The 27,856-nt window shown below is 40.6% G+C and overlaps 1 protein-coding gene across 2 annotated transcripts; it reads left to right on the forward strand.

Annotated features, from left to right (window-relative positions):
* The first annotated feature begins 2,306 nt into the window (after positions 1–2,306).
* On the forward strand, positions 2,307–26,845 carry LOC135882201 (F-box/LRR-repeat protein 21-like). 2 transcript variants are annotated; one of them, XM_065409016.1, is made up of 6 exons: positions 2,307–2,448; positions 8,483–8,582; positions 12,567–13,025; positions 15,623–15,745; positions 21,120–21,291; positions 24,316–26,845. In XM_065409016.1, exons 3-6 carry the CDS (start codon positions 12,654–12,656, stop codon positions 24,957–24,959), a joined length of 1,311 nt encoding a protein of 436 aa, XP_065265088.1. In that variant the 5' UTR covers positions 2,307–2,448; positions 8,483–8,582; positions 12,567–12,653; the 3' UTR covers positions 24,960–26,845. The 2 variants fall into 2 exon arrangements, with proteins under 2 accessions (XP_065265088.1, XP_065265089.1); XM_065409017.1 differs by having other exon boundaries at positions 8,487–8,582.
* Positions 26,846–27,856: the final 1,011 nt, after the last annotated feature.

Genomic DNA, 27,856 nt, shown 5'->3' on the forward strand with positions numbered 1-27,856 from the left:
AACGGAAATTTGCCTAACTTTAAAGACAATAGGATTTCTCTCAGTGTGTAAAGTTAAGCACAAAGTTCTTTTGTAAGTTGTTGCAACCTCAATAGAGAAAACCATGTACTTGCTTTTCTACAGAGAAAGCGTAACAAAAGACAGGGCAATTTGAATATCAGTTAAGTGCAATCAGACCTATTCCTTATAGTATTCCAATGGTTAATGGCAGTGCACCAAGGATAAGCATATAACTGGCAGATTTGGATGCCAACAGTTATAAATCTCCATTCATCTCTGTTTACTATCTACCCTGTATTCTTGTCTGCAGAGAGTAACTGTAATGCCAAAAGTTTTTGGTATTTTTAATAACAGTTTATTTAAAGAGAAATTGTGCATGCAATTAATTTTTTGGTACAACAAAGAACCTAACCATGGTTTTGTTCTCTCTCTCTTTCTTTCTTGAAGTGTTGATTATAATGCAGTCAAGTACTTTACAGGTAAGAATATATTTGTGATTTTCTGTAATAAACTGATTTCTTATTGTTATTTTATGTTATATAATAACTTGAAGATTAAATGAAAATAGTATAATGCATATTTACTTCAAATTTTTCTTGTTAGCTCTTTACTGTGTTTCCTTAGTTCACAGCTGTACTTCAAGAAGTTGGATTCTAATCAATTGAGGATTTCCTGTAGGAAAATCATGCAACATAACCCATTCTTACACTTACACCAATGCTGACAATACCTTTCCAGGTCAAAACAAAAGTAAAAGCCAACAACTACATGCAAAAAAAGAAATCCTGCAACATATAATAAATGTACATAAAGCTAATTATCCCAAGTTAAAGATTTTGTATATGTCTACAACTATATTAAGATACAGTAAAATGTTATGGTCAGCTAATTACTGTCATATGCAAATGCCAGGAAATCCATGGGCATTAGAAGAAGTGTATGGTTGCAGTGGGTAATGAATTCAGATTGTTTATATTTATTCATGAACATAGAGAAACACTTGTTTTTCTCATGCAAGAACAGACCAGCTGTTAACTGCTGAAATCTATGCAGGATGTCAATCAAGTATTTTCTTAGTGAACAAGACTGCAGTGTGGGCACTAACACACTCCTGTATTTGCATTGTTATTTGTGTAGTAATAACAGAATCCATCTAGACCATCAAGATTGGTGTAAAAACCTTCCTATATGTTACTCTCAAAAGTAGTCTATTTTAAAAGTGATCAGGTAAGTAGAGCTAAATCTCTCTCCTGTGTAATTTGTAAACGTCAGGCTGATTAAACTTTGTCTCATTTAAACTCTCAAATAAAATAAGTATTAGGATTCAGTCCTAAAAAATTGATATCTAGTAGATAATAAAAGGATAAGGTCATTTCAATTAGGATTGAAAATGTACTTTTCCTCAGTATTCTCTTGATGTTCTTTTGCATGCAACAACAGGTCTATTTAGAAAGATCCAGCAACATGTCTAGGCCCTGTAGATACCAGCTGCAAGTTATAGAAATCTTGCTTCCAAAGGAGAGGCAACGAGAGAAGGAAGGGAAAATGTGTGGTATTATTTTATATAGTGTTTAATTAAAGGGACTACTTCTTTGGCAACTAGAGGCTGAAATACCTATATTCCTACATAGTACCTCTATGATACTACCCTCTCACAGCCCTCTCCAAAAAGGATGTAATGAGAGGCCATTCTTGGATGTTAAAACTGCCTCTTGGGGTCCACAGGCATCGGGGTGTGAATTGGAGTAGTCCTGAGGCTGCTCTAACTTACACCAGAAACCAGCCTGGTCCATTGCTGGTCCTAGGTGGAGGGGGCATAAGGTAGCTTAACGCCACCTTTATACCACTCTGCCTCTGTTCTTGCATCAAGGGGGGGAAACAGAGACAATTTCTTCTTCCCCTTGTTTATGTGACTACAGCATCCAGTGGTGGGCTGGCCCTGGGAAGGAGGGTCCTCAACACAGGGCATGGGGGGCAGCACCGCTATGCCTGCCTGCCACTGAATGGATGCTCCCCTCAAGTAGTAGGCTGGGCTGCTGGGGATGGCGCTGAGGAGAAAGTGGGTCTCAGCCTTAGGCGGAGGGAGGTGGGGTGGGCCCGGGGTTGCTGTGCAGGGCCCGGCAGGGAGAAGAGGGAGACCCCGCAGCAGAACTTGACGTGCTCCGCAAGCGCCCGCCTCGTTGTGGCGCAGGAGCGGCAGGTGACTCTAAAACGGACTTTCCCGCCACCTAGCGGTGGACGAACAGAAGCGCGCAGACGACGCATGCGTCAGGTCACAGATGCCCGGGAGCGGCCAGCGCATGCGCTTGGCGGGGGAGTCTGTAAAGGAGCTCCGCCCCCCTGAGGCACGGCGGTAGCTCTGCTGGCTCCCTGTTGGCCTAGAAGGTTCTGACCCCCCCCCGAACCCCTCAACCCAGTCAGCCGGCGGGGGGCATCGCGGCCGCAGCGGTGAGTGCGAGGAGGGGGGTTGCCGGCGCGCGCTTGGGGGAATTAGCTCCTGCGCAATATGGCCCTGAGAGCGGGCTGAGGAGAAGGGGGCGGAGCAGCCCTGGGAACGGGGGATAGGCGCTGTCGCCGTGCTTCGGGCTGGAGCAGGGCGCTGCTTGGGGGCAGCGGACGGGGGGCGCACTGGGGAGAGGCGGGGCGGTGTTTGGGCCGAGGAGGAGGCGTGAATGTGAATGAGGGTAGGGCGGGGTTGGGAGTGAAGGGGGAGGGGCGGGGCTGAGAGTTGGGGGCGGGGCTGAGGGGCTGAGAGTTGGGGGGCGGGGAGAGGGTGATGCAGGCTGTGTACGGGGAAGGGGGGGCGGGGTGATAAAGCCCTAACCTGTACAGTCAGGAGCTGCCGCAGTAAATGGTCATTGGCCTCTGAGACCTTAATTCACTCTGAGCCCCAAAGCTGCTTCTGCTCCTGACGTCTGTCCTGGCGTGTGCATGTCCCCGGTGGTTGTTTATAAACAGCGGCCCAGCTGCTGGGGTTATAGTCTCCTCCCCCGTTCGGTCTTTGTGCCCTCCGAGTGAGAGGAGATCAAAATGAAATATTCCTGACCTCTCTAGGGCTATTAAGCAAAATCTTCCATCAGACACTAAACTCAGGGCAGGTCTTCGCTACAGGGGGGGGTCGATTTAAGATACGCAAATTCAGCTACGCGAATAGCGTAGCTGAATTCGACGTATCGCAGCCGACTTACCCCGCTGTAAGGATGGCAGCAAAATCGACCTCCGCGGCTTCCCGTCGACGGCGCTTACTCCCACCTCTGCTGGTGGAGTAAGAGCGTCGATTCGGGGATCAATTGTCGCGTCCCGACGAGACGCGATAATTCGATCCCCGAGAGGTCGATTTCTACCCGCCGATTCAGGCGGGTAGTGTAGACCTAGCCTTAGTGTGTAATAGTTAAACATCTCTTCTCAGGTGAGAGACTTGGCAGATCTAATGGGCGAGAGGTAATATCATCATTAACTGAAAGGAGCAAGTGTTTCAGAGATACTCTGCATCTGATGAAGTGGGTTTTAGCTCACAAAAGCTTATGCTCATATAAGTTTGTTAGTCTCTAAGGTGCCACAAGTACTCCTCATTGTTTTTGCTGATACAGACTAACACGGCTATCTCTCTGAAATCTGTTAGGCTTGGCTGGGTTGATGTCACCTTTCAGTTTGTAGATGAAGCTAAACTGGGGGCTCACTCCGGAGACTTCTCATAGTTGTTGGTCTTTGCAAATTTAAAAAAAAAAAAAGAGGAGAGTGTCAGGTTAAAAAGGTAGGATTTTCCTAATTTGGAGTGCACCAGACTACGTCTTAAAATTAGGGTGAAATGCTGCAGGAAACACTGTAGGGAGCATCTTGATTTCTATTATTCCATAAAGAATAGGTAGAGTTGATAGGTAAAAATACTGTAGGGAGGCTTTTAACGTGTTTCATTGGAGCACTGAATAATTTATGTAATAAGGGGATTTTAAAAAAGCAGCTTTATAATAAAACTGAAAAAGGGGATTGCTTTTCAAACAGAAGTTTAACAGGATTTCTGAGTAACTGCAGTTTACTACTTGGAAAAACAAAAGATTAAAGTCATGGGTAAAAGTAGCCAACAAATTCTATAACTTATTTTTTTACGTTACTTGGGCTAACAAATTAGAACCTTTTTGAAAGTCTGGCACCCACCTTCATATTTAAAGTAACTGTGTTATCACACACATTCTGATATCATACATACATTAAAGGAGGGAGGAATGATTGTTATTGTTATGAAGAGAGCTTATCTTTTTACATTCAAATAGTATTCTGAAGCAACTGTATTCCAGTTGTCAGTACTTGTAGGACAAAGTTGCACAAAATGAAACATCCGTCTCCTGACCAGGATGGTATTTATCTTACAAAAATGGCAAGCTGTGTCTTTCCTCTGAAATAGCAATAGTCCCATCTTAACTGGTAATTGAGTATAATCAGTCTCCTATTACTGACTTCACTCTCATTTCTTTAAGCTTTGACTTTCCCTTTATTTAGGACCTGATGCTGCTCTCAGTGAAGCCAATGGGAGCAGATACTAAGCCATTAAACTCCATTAAAAGCCTAGAGCAGGGGTTCGCACAACAACATTTTTGGTGACCTCAATGCAGCCGCCAACTCTTGCTGGTGGCTGCTCTGACAAATTTTCCTAAAATACTTTAGGAAAAACAAATGAATATGCACATATGTTTCCAAATCATTGGAATTGATTTATGTAGGCTTTTGGTTTTTTGCAGACTCAGTACCAAAATACAACTGTACATTATTTTTTGTTGCCTCTGACCTCTGCTGCCTCCACTTGCCACCCAACCTCCCCCCTCGCCCCCCATTGTCTCTAGCTCTTGCTGCCTCCCTCAGCCCCCACGGATCCCCCAGGCCTCGTAGTCTCCCATTGGCTCCCCACCATCCCCCTGGGCTCCCCATGGCTCCCCCCCTCCCCCCCGGGCTCTGGTGTTCCCTCCCCCCAGTGCTTCCACAGCCATGCACCCTATGCTTACCCTACTCCTTGCATCTTGACCACAGTGCCTTGGAAGACCAGCCCTAGCGCCAGATCCAGAGCCCCATGGCTTGAACCGGGGTGGGAGCTGGGTGGGGCTGAAGCATAATAGGAATTATGGAAAACCAAATAAGAATGATTAGTTAGTATTTACAGTGTTTAAAAGAATGACACCAGCATACAATGTTAACAATATGGGATGTTAAAACTTGTCAGGAGATAAATATAATACATTAATTCAAGGTCTCTCACAGTCTTGTTATGTAGGCAAACTTTCTTAATTCTTTACTGTTCTAGACAGGTGATTTTGGTACCAGCTATGCATTTGAACTATGCATTCTTAAATACAGAATTTTGTCAGTGTGTCAGTTAAATTATGGACTGCCTGTGGCAGTTCATCCAAATACTAACGTTAGAATTTTAAAAATTTAAACCAATTATTTAATTACTAAGAATGTCAACTCATTTACCTTGCCAGTGTGATACTTGCAGCCAGGCTCTTCCAGTTTTTCTCACACATCACTCCAAAACCCAAATACAATATACACATAATGATTTGAAAACTATTCTAATTTCTGTGGAATTTCACCACTACTATATATTCTAAATGTCACTTCAATCAAATGTTCAAATAAGGGGAAAAAATCTTTAACTTACAAATCAGGTCAAAGCTTTTTCATTTTTCTCTGGAAAATTGTCAACTTCTTTTTATCACAAAACTCCTGATTTCTAGATTGATCTCTGAAACATTCAGGACTTCTCTCAGTTATCTTTTAGTAGGGTTAAGCAGTATCTCATTACACTAACGTGGCCCAGCATTTTTAATTTTTTGTAGCTTCAAAACTCTAAATAGCTTATTAATCTTAGTTGTCTAGAAAACATGCTAAATCAAAGTTGTTGGTGAAACACAAGTGCTCATCATACATATTTAGTTATTTACAGTTATTTTAACTTAAGTATGTACTTTCTAAGCAGCATTTAGCTTAATAGCCAAATTGTCAGTTGAGCAAAATACATGGTTTTTTGTCAGGGTGTTCTGTCTTGCTTTCAACTCCTATTTTGGTTGTATGTTTCAAATCTTTGTCACTTTTTGACCTGCCCACATAACTTCACCAAGAAGAGGAACCAGCCCTCAACACCGATCAGAAACTGTATAAAACTAGCCTTGTTTTGTTCAGCAATTCTCTCCTTCAGAATAAAAAAATCCTGACAAAGAACATGAATTTTGCCCAAGTGACAACTTGCATTTTTGTTTCTCGACTTTTTACCATTCAGTCCTGGGATCAAGAACTGCAAGGAAAGTTTATGCATCTTTAGTTGCAGGTATCTTATGCCATCAAGTTTGTGTAAGACCTGTGAGACTTTACCAGATTTGCAAAACGTCTTGGGACATAATGGATTGCAAGAGACATTTTATCAAGGCAATCATTGAACATCTGCCCGTTATTTTAGTTCCAGTCAGCAACATACTTCCCCAGACCGCTTCCCTGAGGCCTCTCTTGTGGTGTATCCCTTGGCCAACCTTACATGGCTCTTTGTTCTTTCCCAATTTGTGGTTTCTGTCACCACTCCTAGATGCCTAAAGAAATGTCTGTTTTGAAGCTAGAGTATCTTTATGTAAAGTCTCTTCACATTCCTTGTTTTCTGTATTTGTTTAGTAGTTCATCATGCAGCAATATAAAGTTATTTGCTTGATCTAACACCAATAGGATGTAAGTTAAACAATAAGGCAAAACACCTGTCTATACTCCATACAAATACTTGGTTATTCCCTACAGTTTAGTGACAAGGTTGGTAGGATCACTTCTTATGTTAAGCTTTGTGTGCAGTTGCCAGTTATAGTCAGTCAGTCAGACCTTATGGTTATTTAGCTCTTAGAACATTTGGTTAAGTTTACCTTAAACTTTCACTTCACATTGGCTTCTCTGCATAAGTGGATTACCTTTTTAATAAGAAACAAACACCTTGTTATACCTTTAATTATTAGTCATATTTATTATCACATTTCTTTTTAAACTAGATGGCATTGTCTGCACTATGTGCAATACTTTTTATTGTTTTAGTTTTCCTTAAGGAAACTTCTTTAGACTGCAGGAGTCTGCTTCTTTTCTGAAAACCTTAGGTAACTTTAAATTTTCTGTCCGGCTTCTAAAACTTTAATCCATACTCTTTCTCATATACAAACATAAACCATTATTAGATTAAATGTAATTACTTGATTTACTGTATAAATCTACATTGTGAATTTCTAATATTTCAATAAAAGGAAAAGCTAAGAGAAATCTACTTCATTATAACTTGCAGTTTGTGGTTAGTTTAAGTCTCTAACTGTTGCATAGTTACCCAATCTAATTCTCTGTGAAACCTAGAAGGATCTGTTTGATTTACTGTATAAATCTATATTGGGAACCTCTATGCATATTCAGTATAGGAAAAATAAGAGGAATTTATTTAACCATGAATTGTAAATTATGATGAGCTTAAATAACTAGCTGTTGTAGTTACCCCAACTTAAATCTTAATGAAACACAGAAGCATCTCCTGCTTTTTGGCATGTTGTGATTCATAAGTGCGCTATTGGTCAAAGTTGTAATAAGCAAACCATCAAAGATGATATTGGAAAGCTTTCTTAATATGCAAAACTGAGTGGCATTTGAGATAATGAAGTAGAAGGTGACTGCAAATAGCATTCTTGCCTTAGACTATAGTTTCTCAAATTGAACAGTGATGGGAGGAATACCAAAATGCTGAAAATAGGACAGATGGGATGAGTGAGCCTTTTGTTAGTATTTTTCAGAAATACAAAAAAGTACTGAACTAGCATATTTATATCTACTCTATGCTCTCACAAAAATAATCTTACTGATCTGATTATAGGAAAGAGATTCTTAATGCTGTTTTAAAACAGATGAAATTGATCCAGAAAGCTCCTTATATAGTAGCATAATGTGATAAAGGAAATAAATCTTTGACACAGGAAAAACAAGGAAAAGCCTACATGGTTGCTCTTTAATATACTTAGTGTTTTCTGTGACTGTAGATGACATTAATACTTAATTCAGGTAGTGGTTTTGGGTTTTTTTTTTTTTTTTTTTTTTAAGTTCAGTGCTCATGGCAACAAATGACTGGTAGCATTGGATCAGTAGAGCAAATGTTTAAACAACTCCTTATAATTTGGCCGATACAGGTTAAGAGTAAGTGTATAACTCATCTTTCAATTTCATGCTTCTCTTCAGCAGAGACTACCAATTCTATCTGTAGTATTTGCAATATGGAAAAATACCCAGGTGCCGTTGGGCTGACACAACCAAACTTGTTTTTGCTATGCTGAGGGATGCTAAATTTCTCTGTATGAACGTCAGTAGGGAAGGCAAAGGCTAATGAGGTGACTGTAGTTCCTTATTAACTGACTCATTCTTATACTGGATGGAATCTCAGCATTAGTTCTTAAACTTAACTTAAAGTTTTTTTGGCATTTTTATCTAGACAGGAAGTGAAAGCGGACAGATGCTGGTGAATGCCCCATGGCCGCGGCTACCACAGTTCATTCGTCCACTACCCACCATAACTTGGAAGCTTTCTTTAGGTAAGAAAATTGCCTCAGACTGTCCTATACAACTTATAAAATTGGGCTTTTATATCTAATTATGTTGGTTCTATACCTTCACAGTTGTAAAATAACTGTGCATGTTGTATGTCACAGTTGCTTTGTTTTCAATTGTGATCTTATGCATAGTATATTTCTGTAATTACTAATTATAAATTATTTACTGTGTCAGTTTTCTTGTATACTGTAATAATTAATAACATTCTTGCAGAAAGGTAGTCCATGTGTAGAACAACCAAAAGTGATCAAAAGGATACAGTCAACTTAGAAGAAAGATTTTTGTTGTTTGTTTTTGTTAGGAACATGGTGTAACAGTGGGATGTACAAGTAATACAAGATTACTGTAACTGAGAGACATTGAAGTTAAAAAACATTGTCTGGATGCTATCCACAGATTCCGTCCAGTGTTTTGGCTGTTTAACATCAGACGAGTACAGCTCCCCAGCTCTTAGATTCTCTTACTTGTGTGAGCAACACCTTTTTTTCCTGCCCACGCATGGAAAACTTACGTATCCCTTTACAGACTTGCTTGGATGAGAGTAATGGTACACAATCAATACCATATTATTAAACCAACACCACAAGTGCAACTTCAATCCCTATAATTGTACAACTAATGATAACTGGGTGTATTCTGAAGGCATAAAGTGGCCCAAGATTAGAGCCATGCACCTTGGAGTTCCCTGCTCTGTTACAAAACTCTTTGCTGAGCGAACATGATGAGACTAGCTTCTTCAGTAGTGCTCTTGGTTTAATTAAAATACTTTATTAGAATTCTTAAAGAATTCTTAAAGTCCCTCATGGGTTTCCCAGACTTTGCAGGTCAGTTTGTCTTTGGTCGATGACTTCACAGGTCAATTCATCTTCTGGGACCCCTCCCTGCTTTCTGGTTAAGGAATCCTTTCATACATACAGGATGACTCAGCAATGGGATGGATGTTCAAATACCTGAAAGGTGCTGATGTTAGACAGGAACTTCCACATTCTTTGGAGGTATGTGTGCATGTGCACCTCTGATTCAAGGCTACCTTGATTATATCACCTGAAAATTAGACTAGTTAACTTCAGTTGTAGAAAATATATTGTAAACTATTTTTAAGAAATAGCTGTATATGTGACATACATCTTATTTTAGATTTTAGTTAATGCCAGAATGGAACAGAAGGTTCTGTGAATACTTATGTATAAAAGAAAAATTTAAAAAAAAAGAGAGATCTACATTTATGGTGATTGTCCATGATCTATAAGCAATAAACTTTTTTTTTCTTTCTTTCTTTCTTTCCAGTTTGTGGTTCTAAATTTGGTACTGCACAACATTGTGATGCAACTATGCAAGAGTTTTAAAATATTATAGAAGTATATAGAATACCAAAACTATATGAGACTCAAAAATAGCTAAACTAAAATAGTATGATAGTTAATGTAATAATTACCATATTTTGTTGTTGTTGCTGACAACCTGCAGTCTGCATTTCATGTACCATATATATTAGCATTTACAAGGTACTACTTATTCCACTCTTTGGCCCCACCCTAGCATATGGGGTGTGGTCACAATCTTGCATTCTCATTATTCCCAACTGCCCAAACAATCCTTGGGGACCAGTGGCAGCAGCCGCAGTTTCAGCAAGGCTCTGCACACTACCTCCTCATCTATACTGGATGCCAAATGTCTGCTTCTGAGCAACTCAACCTTTATGTTTAGAGAAAGGGCATGCACAGTTTTCATAGTTGTATCATTTAGATGATGTAGAGTCATAGGAATAGAATTAAAATTTTAGCAGTGTGTAGTAGTTTGTGAAGTTTTGAAGTTAATAATCTGTTGCATGCAAAAAATATAAATATTGCAAAGGCAAGCACTCAAAATTTGGAAATGCTAGGATTAAGGTTGCCAGGGTAGCCTTAATTCGGCCCCCTTATGTGATCATTGTAATGCATATGCACAACATTTTTTTCCATATGTGCTGATGGCAGAGGAATGGCGAGACTCTCTGGAGAGGAGTCTCTTGGGCACAGACTCTTCTTCCCATTTTCCCCCAACCATGACCCCTTCTGCCCTGTCTCTTCCCCACTCCTGGTTCCTAAGCCGATTCTCCTTACCTAGCAAGCCCCAGTTTCCACTCCTGAGGCTTCTTATCCCAGTCTCTTTGTACAGCCAGGCCTAGTCTCACCCCCCTGAACTTCCAGTCCCAGGTCCCCCCAGCCTCCATTCATCACCCACCACCTATGTTTCCTATCCCCATGGTCTCTTTCCCAAGACTCCTCATCTAGTATGTGTCATGTCTCCCTTCTCCAGGCTCCTTACCCAGCCAGTCATTGTCTCTCCAAAGCTTTTTCGGATTTTGGTCTCCCCGCACACTGGCGCTCATCCAGTCACAATCTACCGCACCAAATTTTGCTGTTGTCCCTCTGCATTCAAATTGAGATCTCCTCTTCCATCCTGCCTGGGCCCAATGATGTCCTTGAGAGTTGGTCTCCTGTGCTATCAGTTCTGGTGTCCAGCCTGACCTGCAGCAATCTTGTGCAACAATTTCAAGGAAAGTCCTGCTCAGCTCCAAGCTGGGGCATGCGATCAGAATCGTAAGGGGGTTTAGCTGTGAAGCTCTAGCAAGTCTCTGCTGAGTGTGTGTAAGATGCAGTTTGTCAAAGGTTTATAACTTGCCCAAACTTGGGCAGATTTTCACAGAAATAAGACACATCCTTGAAACAAAAGACTCCTCCTGCCAAATGAAAGTCCCTCATGCAAAGCATGTGGTTGCTTATCAAAGAAGATGATGCCAGAAATTAACATGGGGAAGCATGTTTTCCCTATACCTTATTATTAGAAATAGCTGAGCTATTTTGGCCGGAGGAAGACATCTGGCATGGAAAATTTAATCCCAGGCAGTTTAAAGTTGTCAAAGTTACAAGGAACCAAAAACAGGATCTTATAATGGGACGCTACCAACTCTGCCTGTAATATCAAAATACTAACTTTAACGTTATACTGCAGATACATTTAGTGATTCTCTGGACAGTTGTTAAATTGGTCAGTTAGATGACTGTCTGACAAAATGGTCTGAATAGTGAAGCAACACATTAAGTGTATATTAACATGAGCTAGTGTGCTGCTCTTCTTTAAATTAGTAAAAATCAAATTCTTGATTAGATTTGAAACACTCTTTTCTGTTAGATCAGAAAAACGTGTTATTTAGTCAGTTAAAAAGACAAAACTTCAGTTGTTATATCTCCCAATTTATTGTGACTTTAGTCACAATTTCTTTTTTTAACATGGTTTTCCTCTCCCTATTGCTGTGTGAAGCCTACACAACAGGAAACTTAAGTACAGTGAAACTGACAATACAAAGAGCAGAATACTTTTCTCATCTTTCAGTTATAGTAATCTAGGTGGTCAATTAAAAAACAAAAAAAAAAACCACAAACTTGGTCAGTAATAAACTAGCTTCTTTATGAAGTTACAGCATGCTGAAGTGGGATCCTTACACTGTAGGGGCAAGTGTCGGATAAATGTCTGTAGCCTAAATAAACGTAAATGTGTAAAATAAACAAAAGATCGGTTTGGGAAAAAATAGGCATTGACAGTGTACCTTAAACTATAACACAAATATAGAAATTACTAATGGACTCGCTAGTTTGAGCCTTCTTACTTAAACCTAGTAGCAAATCCCGTAGGTTTATTTTCAGTGGAAATTTGTGCATATGATTACATTTTTTTTTGTGTGTGTGGAGAAGACAGTTGGTGGTATACTTGCATGAAATACTGTCAAAGGAAACTGCCCTTGGGTAGCTCACCTGGACCTAGGAAACTTGGTTTCATTAATTGCGTTACAATATGGAAATGAGACTCTTACTACTGTATGTACATTGTATGTAGTGCAGAGACCTTTTGTATGGTAGTCAGATATACTTAGGCTTTGCTAATATGTCTGTTTTTGTTTTTGTGATCTTCTGTACTTTTTTTAGAGATCTATTGTACTTGAAAACATACAGAAAGCTTTGTACCTTCATTTCGTCACAACACTCTAGTAACTGAAATTGTTTGCTCTCAAAATGAAGAGAATCAGGCGGACTGTTAAAACTGAGAATCCAATTCTCCAAGCACCACAAAGATCAAAAAAACAGAAAACTTTTTTCTATGGATCAGCATTTGGCAAGTCTCACCTGCAAACCTTGATGGACTGGGGAACCCTGCCACTCCATGTAGTTTTACATATTTTTCAGTTCCTGCCTTTAGTAGATCGAGCACGGGCATCTTGTGTTTGCCGAAGGTGGAATGAAGTTTTTCATATTCCTGACCTGTGGAGGAAGTTTGAATTTGAGCTTAACCAACCAGCTACTTCTTATTTAAAGTCTACTCACCCTGATCTCATTCAGCAAATTATCAAGAGACATGCTGATGATCTGCAGTATGTCAGCTTCAAGGTAAAGGTTGGGTGGAGGCTTGTTTTGTCACTTTACAGGACAGCTGTGTTTGGATGTCTGTAAATTGTAATGCATCTCCATCCAAAAACCTTTGTTTCCTTTTTTTTTCTTAAGAATAAATTGGTATGACTATTTTATTGAATGCATGAAAAGTTATATTCAAAGATGTTTGCAGCAATTTTTTTTCAGAAGGAAGCAGTTGCTAAAATTATGTACTTCCTATACATGCACAGTATCTACTTCACATGATTTTCATAGCCTGTTGTATTTAATTTAGTGTATTTGAAAAAATTAATTTTGCACAACATTGTCATAATTTTGACATTAAATAGTAGCTATTTTACCTTTTATGTTTAAAAATTACAAGACCAGTATTGTTGTTGGAAGTATTCTGTGTGGATAGGATGTCAATCCTAATCTTAGAGTTTTTGTTATAGTGGTACTAAGTCAGAGGTGGGCAAACTTTTTGGCCCAAGGGCCACATCTCGGTATAGAAATTGTATGGTGGGCCATGAATGCTCTCGAAATTGGGGTTGGGGTGCGGGAGGGGGTGAGGGCTCTGTCTGGGGGTGCGGGATCTGGGGTGGGGCCAGAAATGATTTCAGGGTGCAGGAGGGGCTCTGGGCTGGTGCAGCAGGGGTGAGGTGCGGGGGAGGGGGGAATGAGGGCTCTGGTTGGGGGTGCAGGCTCTGGGGTGGGGCTGGGGATGAGGGGTTTGGAGTGTAGGATGGTGCTCTGGGCTGGGACTGAGGGGTTCGGAGGGCAGGAGGCGGGTCAGGGCTGGGGCAGGGGGTTGGGGCAGAGGGGAGGTGAGGGCTCTGGCTGGGGGGGCAGGCTCTGGGGTGGGGATGAGGGGTTTGGGGTGCAGAAGGGTGCTCCGGGCTGGGACCGAGGGGTTTGGAGGGCAGGAGGTGGCTCAAGGCTGTGGCAGGAGGATGTGGCACCGGGGGGAGGGGCGTGTCTCAGGGGTGCAGGCTCCGGCCAGCACTTACCTCAAGCAGCTCCCGGAAGCAGCGGCATGTCCCCCCTCCGGCTCCTACGCAGAGGCGCAGCCAGGCCGCTCCCCCGGCCAATGGGAGCTGCGGGGGCAGCATGCGGAGCAGAGCCCCCTGGCTGCCCCTATGCATAGGAGCCGGAGGGGGGACATCAGCTGCTTCCGGGTGCCATGCGGAGCGTCTCCTAATGCGGCCTGTAGTTTACCCACCCCTGCACTAAGTGCTCTACAGACTAATTCTCAGCTTCTGGGAGGGAAGGAGGGAAGTAGTGTTTTCTACCTCTTAAACATATAGAAATTAAAGCAGAGATGTAAAGGTCCCATCCAATTGCAAAGAAAATGTAATCAAAATAGTATATCTAACTACATATGTTAAAGGATATCACACAACTTTTTATATGCTGCACATGAATATTGAGGTGATTGAGAAATGTTAATATCCAAGAAACAGCATGGTAATGTTTACACACACAGGTGTTAAGTTCATGTTCAGAGTACTACCTTAATGTAGTCCTCCCTTTATTCGGGTGTTGGACCATTCAGATGATAACATTAATGTAGCTTGTCTTGGAGATATACTACTCAAAGTATAGCAATTACGTAGATAGAATCTACACTGGAAGACCATCTTAATTACATTTGGGGATTATAATGTTGTAACCAGGTCCCCTTACATGGGTGAATTTATAGTGTAAAATAGCCCTAAGTTTGTGAACACCACAGAGGTGGAGTTAATGTCAGTCAGGATTAAACTCAAGTTCCTTTCTCCTAACACTGTCATTAGTAATTTCCTTTTTTAGTTGCCTTCAGAGTTCTTGTGATGCAGTTCTGTAGTAGTCCATGGTTAATATTTTAATCAGTTACTTTAAGTACATGTAGCTACTTCACATAGTACAACTGATTTGTCTCTTAATATGTCATCTGAATAGTGATCCAGATAACAATATGTAGCTCATATCTTAAAAGCTCTTGACAAAGGAGTTAGGTATCACCCCCATTTTACAGCTGTGGAAACTGAAGTACAGATGTAAAGAGGCTTGCCCCAAGATCTTCCAGCAGGTCAGTGGCAGAGCCATGAATAGAACCCAGGCCTCACTAGGCTACACGGTGTGTAATGTGGACCACTTTGCTGCATTACTTTTATTTATCCTGTTTTTAGACCAGAATAAACCCCAAAAGTCTGACAGTTGATAATTATGAAGGAAGAGGCATCAGCTATGGAATTATGGTATACATTAACCTGCAATTCAGTACTAGTCATGCATGCAAATTGGGATGTTGATAAAGAAATGCAGAGATGAGGCAAATCAAACACAGATGGATAGCCTTAAGGTGTCTGGTGTTCTCAGGACTGTCAGAAAATCACAGTGTAATAAGTATTGTAGGCAAGTACTTTTCATGACTTTTTGCTGCCTTCAAATTATTAACCACTTAATAAACTTCACATTCCTTTCTTGGAGCAAATAAAAGTTGGTATAGTGCAATCTACTAGTTTAAAAAAAACTGGTGCTACTCTATTTTGGATATTAAATATATTTTATCATGCTGTTGAGTTTCTAGGAACAATACAAAATTACTTCAATGTTTTAAAATTGTCTTTTAGGTTGATAGTAGTACTGAGTCTGCAGAAGCTGCCTGCGACATCCTTTCTCAATTGGTGAATTGTTCTATCAAGACATTAGGTTTGATTTCAACAGCAAAACCAAGTTTTATGAATGTCTCCAAGGTAATGTCCTATGGATTCTCAAATTTTACCTTGCTAGATAGTGTAACAAATCATTAAACCATGTAGATATTATTGAATTAAAAAGAAAAGTAATTTTTACAAACCCAACACTTTAATTTTAAAGTACACAAATGCACAAAGTTCTATTTCTTGCCATATATTTCTCTAAACGCTCATTTTCATGTTTGTATTTTAAAGTATGACATACATTTGACAATACTCCATTCTTAGAACTTTTTGCCCAGCTGATACTGGCTTCTATAAAACTAGTATCTATATATCCAGGACTCTGGGTCATGTGACCTTGATTATGGCCCTAGTTGGGAATGTATCTAAGCATTTGCTTATGTCCTAATGGCTTCAATGAGTCTTAAGCCTGTGCTGAAGCAGGGTGCTTAATCCAGATTTGGAACATCTGGGAAGCAAATGCATGGCTCAAGACTAGGGCTGTCGATAAATCGCACTTAACTCATGCGATTAACTCAAAAAAATTAATGGTGATTAAAAAAATTAACAGTTAAACAATAGAATACCAATTTAAATTAAATATGTTTGTATGTTTTTCTACATTTTCAAATACATCAATTTCAATTACAACACAGAATAAAAAGTGTACAGTGCTCACTTTATATTTTTTATTACAAATATTTGCACTGTAAAAATGATAAACAATAGTATTTTTCAGTTCACCTCATACAAGTAGGGCAATCTCTTTATCATGAAAGTGCTCCTTACATATGTTTTTGTTGTTTGTTTTGTTACATAACTTTACTCAGAAACAAAACAATGTAAAACTTTAGAGCCTACAAGTCCACTCAGTCCTACTTGTTCAGCCAATCATGAAGAGAAACAAGTTTGTTTACATTTATGGAAGATAATGCTGCCCCCTTAAGTACAATGTCACCTGAAAGTGAGAACAGGCGTTCGCTTGGCACTGTTGTAGCTGGCGTCACAAGATATTTACGTGTCAGATGCGCTAAAGATTCGTATGCCTCTTCATACTTCGGCCATTGTTCCAGAGGACATGCTTCCATGCTGATAACACTCGTTAATAAAAAAAAAGCGTTAATTAAATTTGACTTAACTCCTTGGGGGAGAATTGTATGTCTCCTGCTGTTTTACCTGCATTCTGCCATATATTTTGTGTTATGGCAGTCTCGGATGATGACCCAGCACATGTTGTTCGTTTTAAGAACACTTTCCCTGGAAATCTGACAAAATGCAAAGAAGATACCAATGTGAAATTTCTAAAGATAGCTACAGCACTTGATCCAGGATTTAAGAATCTAAAGTGCCTTCCAAAATCTGAGAGGGGTGAGATGTGGAGCATGCTTTCAGAAGTCTTAAAAGAGCAATAATCTGAGGCAGAAACTACAGAACCCAAACCACCAAAAAAGAAAATCAACCTTCTGCTGGTGGCATCTGACTCAGATGATGAAAATGAACATAAGAACATAAGAACATAAGAAAGGCCGTACTGGGTCAGACCAAAGGTCCATCTAGCCCAGTATCTGTCTACCGACAGTGGCCAATGCCAGGTGCCCCAGAGGGAGTGAACCTAACAGGCAATGATCAAGTGATCTCTCTCCTGCCATCCATCTCCATCCTCTGACGAACAGAGGCTAGGGACACCATTCTTACCCATCCTGGCTAATAGCCATTTATGGACTTAGCCACCATGAATTTATCCAGTCCCCTTTTAAACATTGTTATAGTCCTAGCCTTCACAACCTCCTCAGGTAAGGAGTTCCACAAGTTGACTGTGCGCTGCGTGAAGAAGAACTTCCTTTTATTTGTTTTAAACCTGCTGCCTATTAATTTCTTTTGGTGACCCCTAGTTCTTGTATTATGGGAATAAGTAAATAACTTTTCCTTATCCACTTTCTCAACATCACTCATGATTTTATATACCTCTATCATGTCCCCCCTTAGTCTTCTCTTTTCCAAACTGAAGAGTCCTAGCCTCTTTAATCTTTCCTCATATGGGACCCTCTCTAAACCCTTAATCATTTTAGTTGCTCTTTTCTGAACCTTTTCTAGTGCTAGAATATCTTTTTTGAGGTGAGGAGACCACATCTGTACACAGTATTCGAGATGTGGGCGAACCATGGATTTATATAAGGGCAATAATATATTCTCAGTCTTATTCTCTATCCCCTTTTTAATGATTCCTAACATCCTGTTTGCTTTTTTGACCGCCTCTGCACACTGCATGGACATCTTTAGAGAACTATCCACGATGACGCCAAGATCTTTTTCCTGACTCGTTGTAGCTAAATTAGCCCCCATCATGTTGTATGTATAGTTGGGGTTATTTTTTCCAATGTGCATTACTTTACATTTATCCACATTAAATTTCATTTGCCATTTTGTTGCCCAATCAATTAGTTTTGTGAGATCTTTTTGAAGTTCTTCACAATCTGCTTTGGTCTTAACTATCTTGAGTAGTTTAGTATCATCTGCAAACTTTGCCACCTCACTGTTTACCCCTTTCTCCAGATCATTTATGAATAAATTGAATAGGATAGGTCCTAGGACTGACCCTTGGGGAACACCACTAGTTACCCCTCTCCATTCTGAGAATTTACCATTAATTCCTACCCTTTGTTCCCTGTCCTTTAACCAGTTCTCAATCCATGAAAGGACCTTCCCTTTTATCCCAGTCCGCACTGCTTTGGATCGTTATCGAGCAGAACCTGTCATCAGCATCGACGCATGTCCTCTGGAATGGTGGTTGAAGCATCAAGGGGCATATGCATAGGCGGCGGGTGGAGTCCCACTCTGGGGAGACTAGCCCCCAGCTCTGCCCCTTCCACCCACTGCCAGAGCCATGAGACCACCTGTACCCTCCCCCTTGGCTAGAGGAGCCCCAGGTCAGCTGCAGCCCAGAGCTCCCCCTTATCTCGCTCCCCCTTATCTCTCTCTCACACACACACCCCCACCCCCAGAGGAGCCTGGGCTGGGCTGGGCTGGCTGAAGCCCCAAGCCAAGCGTCCCCCCACCTGGAGGAGCTCGGGGGTGACCGCAGTCATGCCTCACCTTCCCTCCCCGGACCCAACCCGCCCATGGCCCAGGGGAAAAGCATCTATAGAAGACACTTTTTGAAATGCCCCATGCGGATTCCGGGGTGGCTGCGGAGGTGGTATGTGCCTCCTCTGCCACCCTGGAACCTGCATGGGGCATAATAAAGCAAAAACTTCACCACCAAACCATGCAGCCGGGGATCCAGTGGCTGTGGCTGCACTGGGGGAGGCAGAGCTTCCCATGGCCTATTATACCCGCCGCCTATGGACATATGAATCTTTAGCACATCTGGCATGTAAATATCTTGTGACACCAGCTACAACAGTGCCATGTAAACACCTGTTCTCACTTTCAGGTGACATTATAAACAAGAAGCAGCATTATCTTCTGCAAATGTAAATAAACTTGTTTGTCTGAGTGATTGGCTGAACAAGGAATAGGACTAATTGGACTTGTAGGCTCTAAAGTTTTACGTTTTATTTTTGAATGCAGGTCTTTTTGTATATAATTATCATGAAAGTTGAATTACAAATGTAGAAAGAGATTGCACTACAGTACTTGTATTAGGTGAATTGAAAAATACTATTTTTTTTACAGTGAAAATATTTGTAATAAAGAATAAATAAGTGAACACTGTCGACCTTGTATTCTGTTATAATTGAAATCAAAATATTTAAAAATGTAGAAAACATCAAAAAATATTTAAAAAAATTAATCATGATTAATCATGCTGTTAAACAATAGAATACCATTTATGTAATTGCTTGACAGCCCTATTCAGGACTCCAAAATTGTAGTGGTATAAATCAGATCTCCAGAAGTGAGGTGCTACAATACTTAATTTTGCATACATATGTAAGTATATCCTTTCCTTTTTTCCTCTCAACGGGCTCAATTATCGCTCCATCAAATGTTAGTCCTGAGAGGTCTCAGTTCAGTTTCTTGATGATTTTTTTTTTTTCTTAATTTGGTATTTTTACTTATTGGTATTCTGTAGCTACTTCAAGCTCTTCATTATATGCACTTTTTTCTTTGAAAAGAGGGGAAATGGGGAAGAGGGCAGAACTGCTTGTGTTCACTGTAAGCATTAAAATAACCCCTAGTTTGAGAGTAAGTACTATATTCTTTATTACATAACTTAGGGGATTGATTAAATAAGAATTTATAATTACGCTAATTATTTTACCCCTTTGGCCCATGTAAAACAAAACTAATGGTTCTACCTTGAGGCAAAAGTTCAATCAACTATGCCGGGGGTCGGCAACCTATGGCACGCATGCCAAACACGGCACACGAGCCGATTTTGAGTGGCACGCAGCTCCCCTGACGTGGTCCCAGCCCCACTCAGGCCCCCCCCCCCCCACCGCTCTCCCCTGCGGGGGCAGGAGGCAGAAGCTTGGTTCTGTGGCAGCCAAGCTTTCCCCCCTCCCCCCCCCCCGCTTCTTCCCCCAGCGTGGTGCTTTCCTGCCCCTCCTCCTCTCCTTCCCTGCGCCAATCAGCTGATGGCCCTAGCGAGGGGGAGGGGGAAGAGCGGCAGCGTGCACAGAGCTCCGTAGAGGAGGCAGAGAGAGGTAGGGACGGAGCCTGGGGGAAGGGGGTGGAACAGGGCATATCCCTTCCAGCCCCCTGCCGTGAGCCGCTCAGGGCAGGGGGCTGGGAGCACCCCCACGAGCCGAGCACCCCAGCCCTCTGACCTGACCCTCGCACACACACTCAGCCTTCTGCCCTGCACCCCCCACACTCTCCAGCCCTCTGCCCTGAACCCCCCACACCCCAACACACACCCAGCCCCCTGCCCTGCACCCCCCACAGCCCCAGCCCTCTGACCTGACCCTTGAACCCCCCCACACCCAGCCTTCTGCCCTGCACCCCCACACACCTCCAGCCCTCTGCCCTGATCCCTGAACCCCCCCCACACACACCCCAGCCCTCTGCCCTGACCCCTGAAACACCCACACCCAGGTCTGGGGTCCCGGCCGCAGGCCCTACTCAGCCCGCTGCCGGCCTAGGTGAACAGAACCCCAGGCTGGCAGCGAGCTGAGCAGGCTTGTGGCGTAAGATCAGCATTTTAATTTAATTTTAAATGACGCTTCTTAAACATTTTGAAAACCTTGTTTACTTTACATACAATAGTTTAGTTATATAATATAGACTTCTAGAAAGAGACCTTCTAAAAACGTTAAAATGCATTACCGGCATGCAAAACCTTAAATTAGAGTGAATAAATGAAGACTCGGCACACCACTTCTGAAAGGTTGCCTACCCCTGAACTATGCTATGGATATAATAACATTAAATGTCCACTGAAAGATAACTTCCACCCCACCCCCCCCTCACTTTCTCTGAACAGGCTCATTTTGCATCAGCACTGACAGTAGTTTTTGTAAACTCCAAGTCATTATCATCCATCAAAATTGATGACACACCAGTTGATGATCCATCTTTGAAGGTTCTTGTTGCTAACAATAGCGATACTCTAAAACTGCTAAAAATGAGCAGCTGTCCTCATGTGTCACCTGCTGGTGAGTAGTAAATCTGTTAAAAAAGGAAGTAGTAATGCAATAGTTACTGTTGAGGATGCATTTCTGTTAACCTGTTTTCAGGTACTTAACATTTGGAATAAATTATTCTTCCACTTAAAATCTTTCATGCAAATTCTCAGTTCAAAGGTGGTATGTAAACCTTCCACTTGACTATTCTCAGTTGTCTAGAGCGTGGGAAAATGTCGTCTTTAATGTCAAGCATTTTTGGAGTAATCCAAGTGAAAGGAAAGCATCAGAATAGTATTTATATACCTTTCATATTACTTTAAATTTTTCTGGTTTTATTCCTGTTTTTGGGATTCGTCCATGCTGTTTCAATCATTCTAATGCTTTGTTTTACTTCTGTAAAGAATTAAATTTTAGATTTAAAAAAAAAAAAAAAAAGATTTAAACCTTCCGTGCACTTAGCCCGACACGAAGGCAAGTACTTGTTTATATATAGCACTGTCTCTTTCTGTAACATAAGTATAAAGGGCATGACTCTTGCTGTGTGAAGAAATTTTGCTTGAAATAATGAAGTTGTAAGTATTAAAATTCATGAACTGCTCATAGCGTGCACAGTATTTTCTAAACTAATCAACTTCTGTTCCATAATATACTCAAGATAACACGAGCATGTACAGTACCTGTACCTCTGTTCATTGAAAAAACATAACTTTATGTGGCTTCGTTGTCAAAATCAAGTAATGCAGTGCAAAAGAAGCTTGAATACAAATTTGTGGTGGGAAATTTAGATAACATTGAATTTCCTGAATTATGTAAGGTATTTACTCACATACTTTAAGGTCAGAAGGGACCATTATGATCTTCTAGTCTGACCTCCTGCACAACGCAGGCCACAGAATCTCACCCACCCACTCCTGTAACAAACCCCTGACCTGTATCTGAGCTATTGAAGTCCTCAACTTGTGGTTTAAAGACTTCAATGTGCAGAGAATCCTGCAGCAAGTGACCCGTGCCCCACGCTGCAGAGGAAGGCGAAAAACCCCCAGGGCCTCTGCCAATCTGCCCTGGAGGAAAATTCCTTCCCGATCCCAAATATGGCGATCAGCTAAACCCTGAGCTTACCCAGGAAAGAATTCTCTGTAGTAACTGAGATCCCATCCTATCTAGTGTCCCATCACAGGCCATTAGGCATATTTACCGCTAATAGTCAAAGATCAAATGGTTTGAGGTAAACAGGATGAAGTTTAACAAAGACAAATGCAAAGTGCTCCACTTAGGAAGGAGAAATCAGTTTCACACATACAGAATGGGAAGAGACTGTCTGGGAAGGAATACGGCAGAAAGGGATCTAGGGGTTATAGTGGACCACAAGCTAAATATGAATCAACAGTGTGATGCTGTTGCAAAAAAAAGCAAACATGTTTTTGGGATGCATAAACAGGTGTGTTGTGAGCAAGACACGAGAAGTCATTCTTCTGCTCTCTACTCTGCTCTGGTTAGGCCTCAACTGGAGTATTGTGTCCAGTTCTGGGCACTACATTTCAAGAAAGATGTGGAGAAATTGGAGAGGGTCCAGAGAAGAGCAACGAGAATGATTAAAGGTCTTGAGAACATGACCTATGAAGGAAGGCTGAAAGAATTGGGTTTGTTTAGTTTGGAAAAGAGAAGACTGAGAGGGGACATAATAGCAGTTTTCAGGTATCTAAAAGGGTGTCATAAGGAGGAGGGAGAAAACATGTTCACCTTAGCCTCTAAGGATAGAACAAGAAGCAATGGGCTTAAACTGCAGCAAGGGAGGTTTAGGTTAGACATTAGGAAAAAGTTCCTAACTGTCAGGGTGGTTAAACACTGGAATAAATTGCCTAGGGAGGTTGTGGAATCTCCATCTCTGGAGATATTTAAGAGTAGGTTAGATAAATGTCTATCAGGGATGGTCTAGACTGTATTTGGTCCTGCCATGAGGGCAGGGGACTGGACTCGATGACCTCTCGAGGTCCCTTCCAGTCCTAGAATCTATGAATCAATTAATTGCCAAAATTAGGCTATCCCATCATACCATCCCTTCCATAAACTTATCTGGCTTCAAGACTAAGCTTGATATGTCCTTTGCCTCCACTGCTCCCCTTGGAAGGCTATTCCAGAACTTCACTCCTCTGATAGTTAGAAACCTTCATCTAATTTCAAGTCTAAATGTTATGCATTTATGTGTGGTCATTATAACTTTATCAATGACAAACTCTGCATATTCTGAGTCTAAAAACATCTTAAAGTGACTGAAAGAGTTTGTGAGGCTCTGTTTTTCTCAACATAAATATTAAACGAGTTCAGTTGTGTACTGAGGCTTTTGAATGCCAGCTCAGTTGCAGTTTGCACAACTAAAAATCAAACTGCAATTTTAAATATCCTTACTAGTTAAAGCTTCTGTGGACCAAATTGTTCCCTTAGTAACAGATGTACAACTCCTTGTCTTCAGATTATGCCTCAGTAATACTTGTCCCTATTCATTGCATTTAGAGGCTTTTTACAAGTATGACTGAATGAAATTTAGTAAGCAGTTCTGTTGGTATACAAATAGGCTAAAATTCAGTTCACTCTCTTACAGATGTAGCCACATTCTAGGACTAACAGGAGTAAAAAGCAGTAGGGGGAAAATAATCACTAAAATAACCAGATATGAATGAACAAAAGAAGCAGAACTGTGGAGTAGGAAGATTTCATATTTATCTAGCCATTTTTCACAGAGCTTCATTTTATATTTTACACTAACTTTTTAAATCAAGAGATTTGTTTGACAGCATTTAGGGGTGCCATCAAATATGAACTATTGTAAAGCTGACAGCTTTAAACTTCCTCGAAACCTACAAAAACAACCCTTTCTATTATCATCCTTTTCTGGAAATATTAGACATTGTTCTGGGATATGGGTATGCTAAAAAGAGTAACACATGGTTTAGTGGTTTGAATAAAATGTTTTAATTTAAACTAAGTATACAAATATATATTGTACTTTATAAATGAAATATATGCAATTTATGTATTTCAATTTTTTTGTCTTAGGAATTCTTTGTGTTGCTGACCAGTGTCATGGCCTTAGGGAACTGGCTTTGAATTATTACATACTAAGTGATGAACTGCTGCTGGCTCTTTCAAGTGAGAAACATGTTAACCTTGAACATCTTCGCATAGATGTTGTGAGTGAAAATCCTGGACAAATTGAATTTCATACTATTAAAAAGCAAAGTTGGGATGCACTTGTTAAGCACTCCCCCAAAGTCAATATTGTGATGTACTTCTTTTTATATGAAGAGGAATTTGATGCATTTTTTAGAGAAGAAACTCCTGTTACGCACCTTTACTTTGGTCGTGCAGTAAGCAAAGCCATGTTAGGGCGTATTGGAATGAACTGCCCCAGGTTGGTTGAATTGGTGGTGTGTGCTAATGGACTTCAGCCACTGGATGATGAACTCATTTGCATTGCTGAACGCTGTAAGAATCTAACAGCGATGGGCCTTGGTGAATGTGAGGTTACCTGCAGAGGTTTTATTGAGTTTGTAAAGATGTGTGGAGGGAGGCTCACCCAGCTTTCTATTATGGAGGAGGTACTAATTCCAGATAATGATTACAACCTGGATCAAATTCATTCAGAAGTCTCCAAACACCTTGGAAGAATGTGGTTCCCTGATATGATGCCTACCTGGTAAACCTAGCTATAGAAAGTATTCCTATATGGTCAAAACTGGTTAGATCAAGATGTTGCTTGCTATGCAAATAAGAAATTATCAACTAAAGCATCAAAACTTAATTTTAAATTTCTCAAGTTTAATAAACTGCATATAGGCTAAAGCGAAGTGCTTGAGTGACAATGTTAGATTAAATTAGAAAGTAGAATCTCATATACTTAACAATAGATACATTGAAAGGATGTCTGGGTTAGAGATGTTTCATCCTCCAATTAAATTAAGCACATTCATTTGGCCTCTGTTAAATTAAATTGTTCCATTAAACACAGTTAGTACAAAGTTTTTAAGGTGTTCTATGATGTTAGTTTTTCTGATGTGGTTAAAGGGAGTCTGAAGCTAGATTGCTTGATAGGGAGTTAAATGGAACTTTCAGGTAAACTATTACTTGCAGTGTTTATCCACTTGTTCACTAATAATTTTTTGTTGAACATGTAGAAAAAATACTTTGTATCACAATAGCAATCTGAAATAGTGTAGCTAATTAAATCTGTTTTAATGTGCTTGTATACATGTGTTTGAATATTGTGGCAAATTAAGGACTTATGCCACAATAAAGAAAAAGCTTTTGATTTTAACTTGCACTCTGTACTCAATTTTCACTTTATCAGCAAGTTATACCATAAAGATAGTGTTGTATAATTCATTGTTTCTCTTCCTATGTACTGACTTACCTGTACAGAAAAAAACAAACCTTGTTAAAATTGATGTACCTAATAATTCATGGTGTTTCAGTTCTTGGCTAAGCAGTGAAGCACTTGGTAACTGTATATAGGAAATAGTAGCTCTTTCATTTGAGAAGGTGTATGCTTTTATTTTTAAGACCAGTTTTTTTTTTATCTTAAACACTAAACTGTCAGGATTCTGGCCCGTGCTCCCTTCACAAAGGGTCTATTAAGATGTCCCAAAATGGTCACAGTTGTATTCCTCTTCCTGGTGTAGGGATGGCTATGATATCTCAGCAACACTAGCACAGAAGTATGCTGGTAGGGCAGAGGGTGTGATTGGGGTGTACCACCTGGATCCAGTTATTTCCCCACCTGACATAAAATTAAAAGCTTAGAGCAACCCAAGGCTTTCCTAATGCCCCATTAAACCCTGGGAATTGGGGAGCCTCAGCTGTGCCTCGCAGGACTCTGCCCTAACCACTAAATCCTCCTATAGTGCGTGTCGGGGGCTGATCCTGTTTTCATTAAGTAAGCAAGACTTGCAACCTAAATGAGTGTCCTGCCTGTGTAAGGACTGTAGGATTGACTTGTTGCATATCCGCACTAAAGAATCCTGTGCTGAAGGCAATCTTTCTTTTACTTGAAATGGGGTAAAGGTCATTAGTACAAAGTAGAACATGTGTGTTTGTTTTTTGTGATCCACTTTTATACACTAATGTAAATTGTAGTGCATTGTACCATAGTTTGTCTATCTACCTGCTTGTAGCAGCAAATCAGAGATGTGTGCATTTGGTTGATCTGTATTAGGTTTGTCACATCAAAGTAAAAGCCAAGTAGAGTCACTTCTTTCGTTAATCTAATTTCTTTGCTGTACAAATAATTTTGGGTTAAGTGTTGGCTAACTCCTCCATTCCCTCAAACAAAATGGTTTGAAAAGTTATACACAACATAAAATAAGAGATAATTTGGGTAAAACACACTGAATGTATTTGAATTGATCAATAGTGAGTTTTTACAAACTACACAAGACAAATATTGTAGAAGAGACTGTGTAATATCACTTGTTAACCAAGCAGTTCGTAAGTGGTAAATTTATATAATCTAAATTAGTTCAAAATATTATTTTGATGAGTATTTTTGTAATTTTTGTTTAAACTGTAAATTTAATAAACTGATCTAACCTGCCCACTGATTTTGAAAATTTTTATATTGTTTTTAATGAAAGTAGTTAAAGGGCAACATTTTAGAATAAGTGACAGGTGAAGGTAAACATACATAGGAGTACAAATGGAAGGGAATCAGATTGGTTTTTTTTAGTTGGGGGGGAGGGGAGGTTAATAGTAGGGGAAGAAAAGCCCCACGGCTGGCTCATGTCAGCTGACTTGGGCTCGAGCTGTGCGGCTGTTTCATTGCTGTGTGGTCTTCTGGGCTGGAGCCTGGGCTCTGGGACCCTCCCACCTCAGAGTCCTAGAGCCTGGGCCTGAGCCCACACTCAGAAGTCGACATAGCAATGAAACAGCACCATGAGCCCAGGCTGGCTGGTATGTGCCAGCTGTGGGTTTTTCTTAGCTGTGTAGGCATATCCTGGATTGCAGTTTCCCTATTTGTGAAATGAGGATAGTGCAACTGCAAAGAAGGAACAAGTGCTTTTAGATCTGTGAATGAAAAGTATCAAAACAAGTGTTAGGAAACGTTCTCTGATCTTCCCAATGTTAATAAATTCAAGAGATGGTTGTACCTTCTCTCCAGCAGGAAGAAAGGAGAAAAAAGGTCAGTTTTGACTGAAACTACTTGCAGTTTGGAATAGTAAGGGAACACATTTGTAATGGATTGTTGGATAGTTGCGATGATCAAACATGTATACATGCAGTTTATCAAATGGTTGTGCAGTGTGTTGCATGGACATCCTGATCATTATATTGGGCGTATCTCTCTGCACTCTGCTACAAGAGCTGAACATGCCCACTGAAGTATCCTTGTCTCAACAGTGAGATTAACTACCATATGTTAGTTGATCTATCCTAGATCTTTGTAACTGAAATACCGGATTGACCTTTCCTTGAGTGCCAAAGGAAAAAACCCTGCTGAATCGTATTTATCTTAGATACTGTCCCCACAGCCAAAAGGGAGATATTGATCCTGATTTCTACTATTTGAGTTGCTTTTGGAGTTTAGAGACACACACACACACAC

Source organism: Emys orbicularis, chromosome 8 (genome assembly GCF_028017835.1).
Source record: "Emys orbicularis isolate rEmyOrb1 chromosome 8, rEmyOrb1.hap1, whole genome shotgun sequence".
Lineage (NCBI taxonomy): Eukaryota > Metazoa > Chordata > Testudines > Emydidae > Emys > Emys orbicularis.

Bases quoted from the DNA above. Each gene is read 5' to 3' on its own strand.
- LOC135882201 (XM_065409016.1), top strand. From the start codon at position 12,654: ATGAAGAGAATCAGGCGGACTGTTAAAACTGAGAATCCAATTCTCCAA. The intron at 15,746-21,119 runs GTAATGTCCTAT...TTCTCTGAACAG, and splicing joins GTTTTATGAATGTCTCCAAG to GCTCATTTTGCATCAGCACT. The intron at 21,292-24,315 runs GTGAGTAGTAAA...TTTTTGTCTTAG, and splicing joins TCCTCATGTGTCACCTGCTG to GAATTCTTTGTGTTGCTGAC.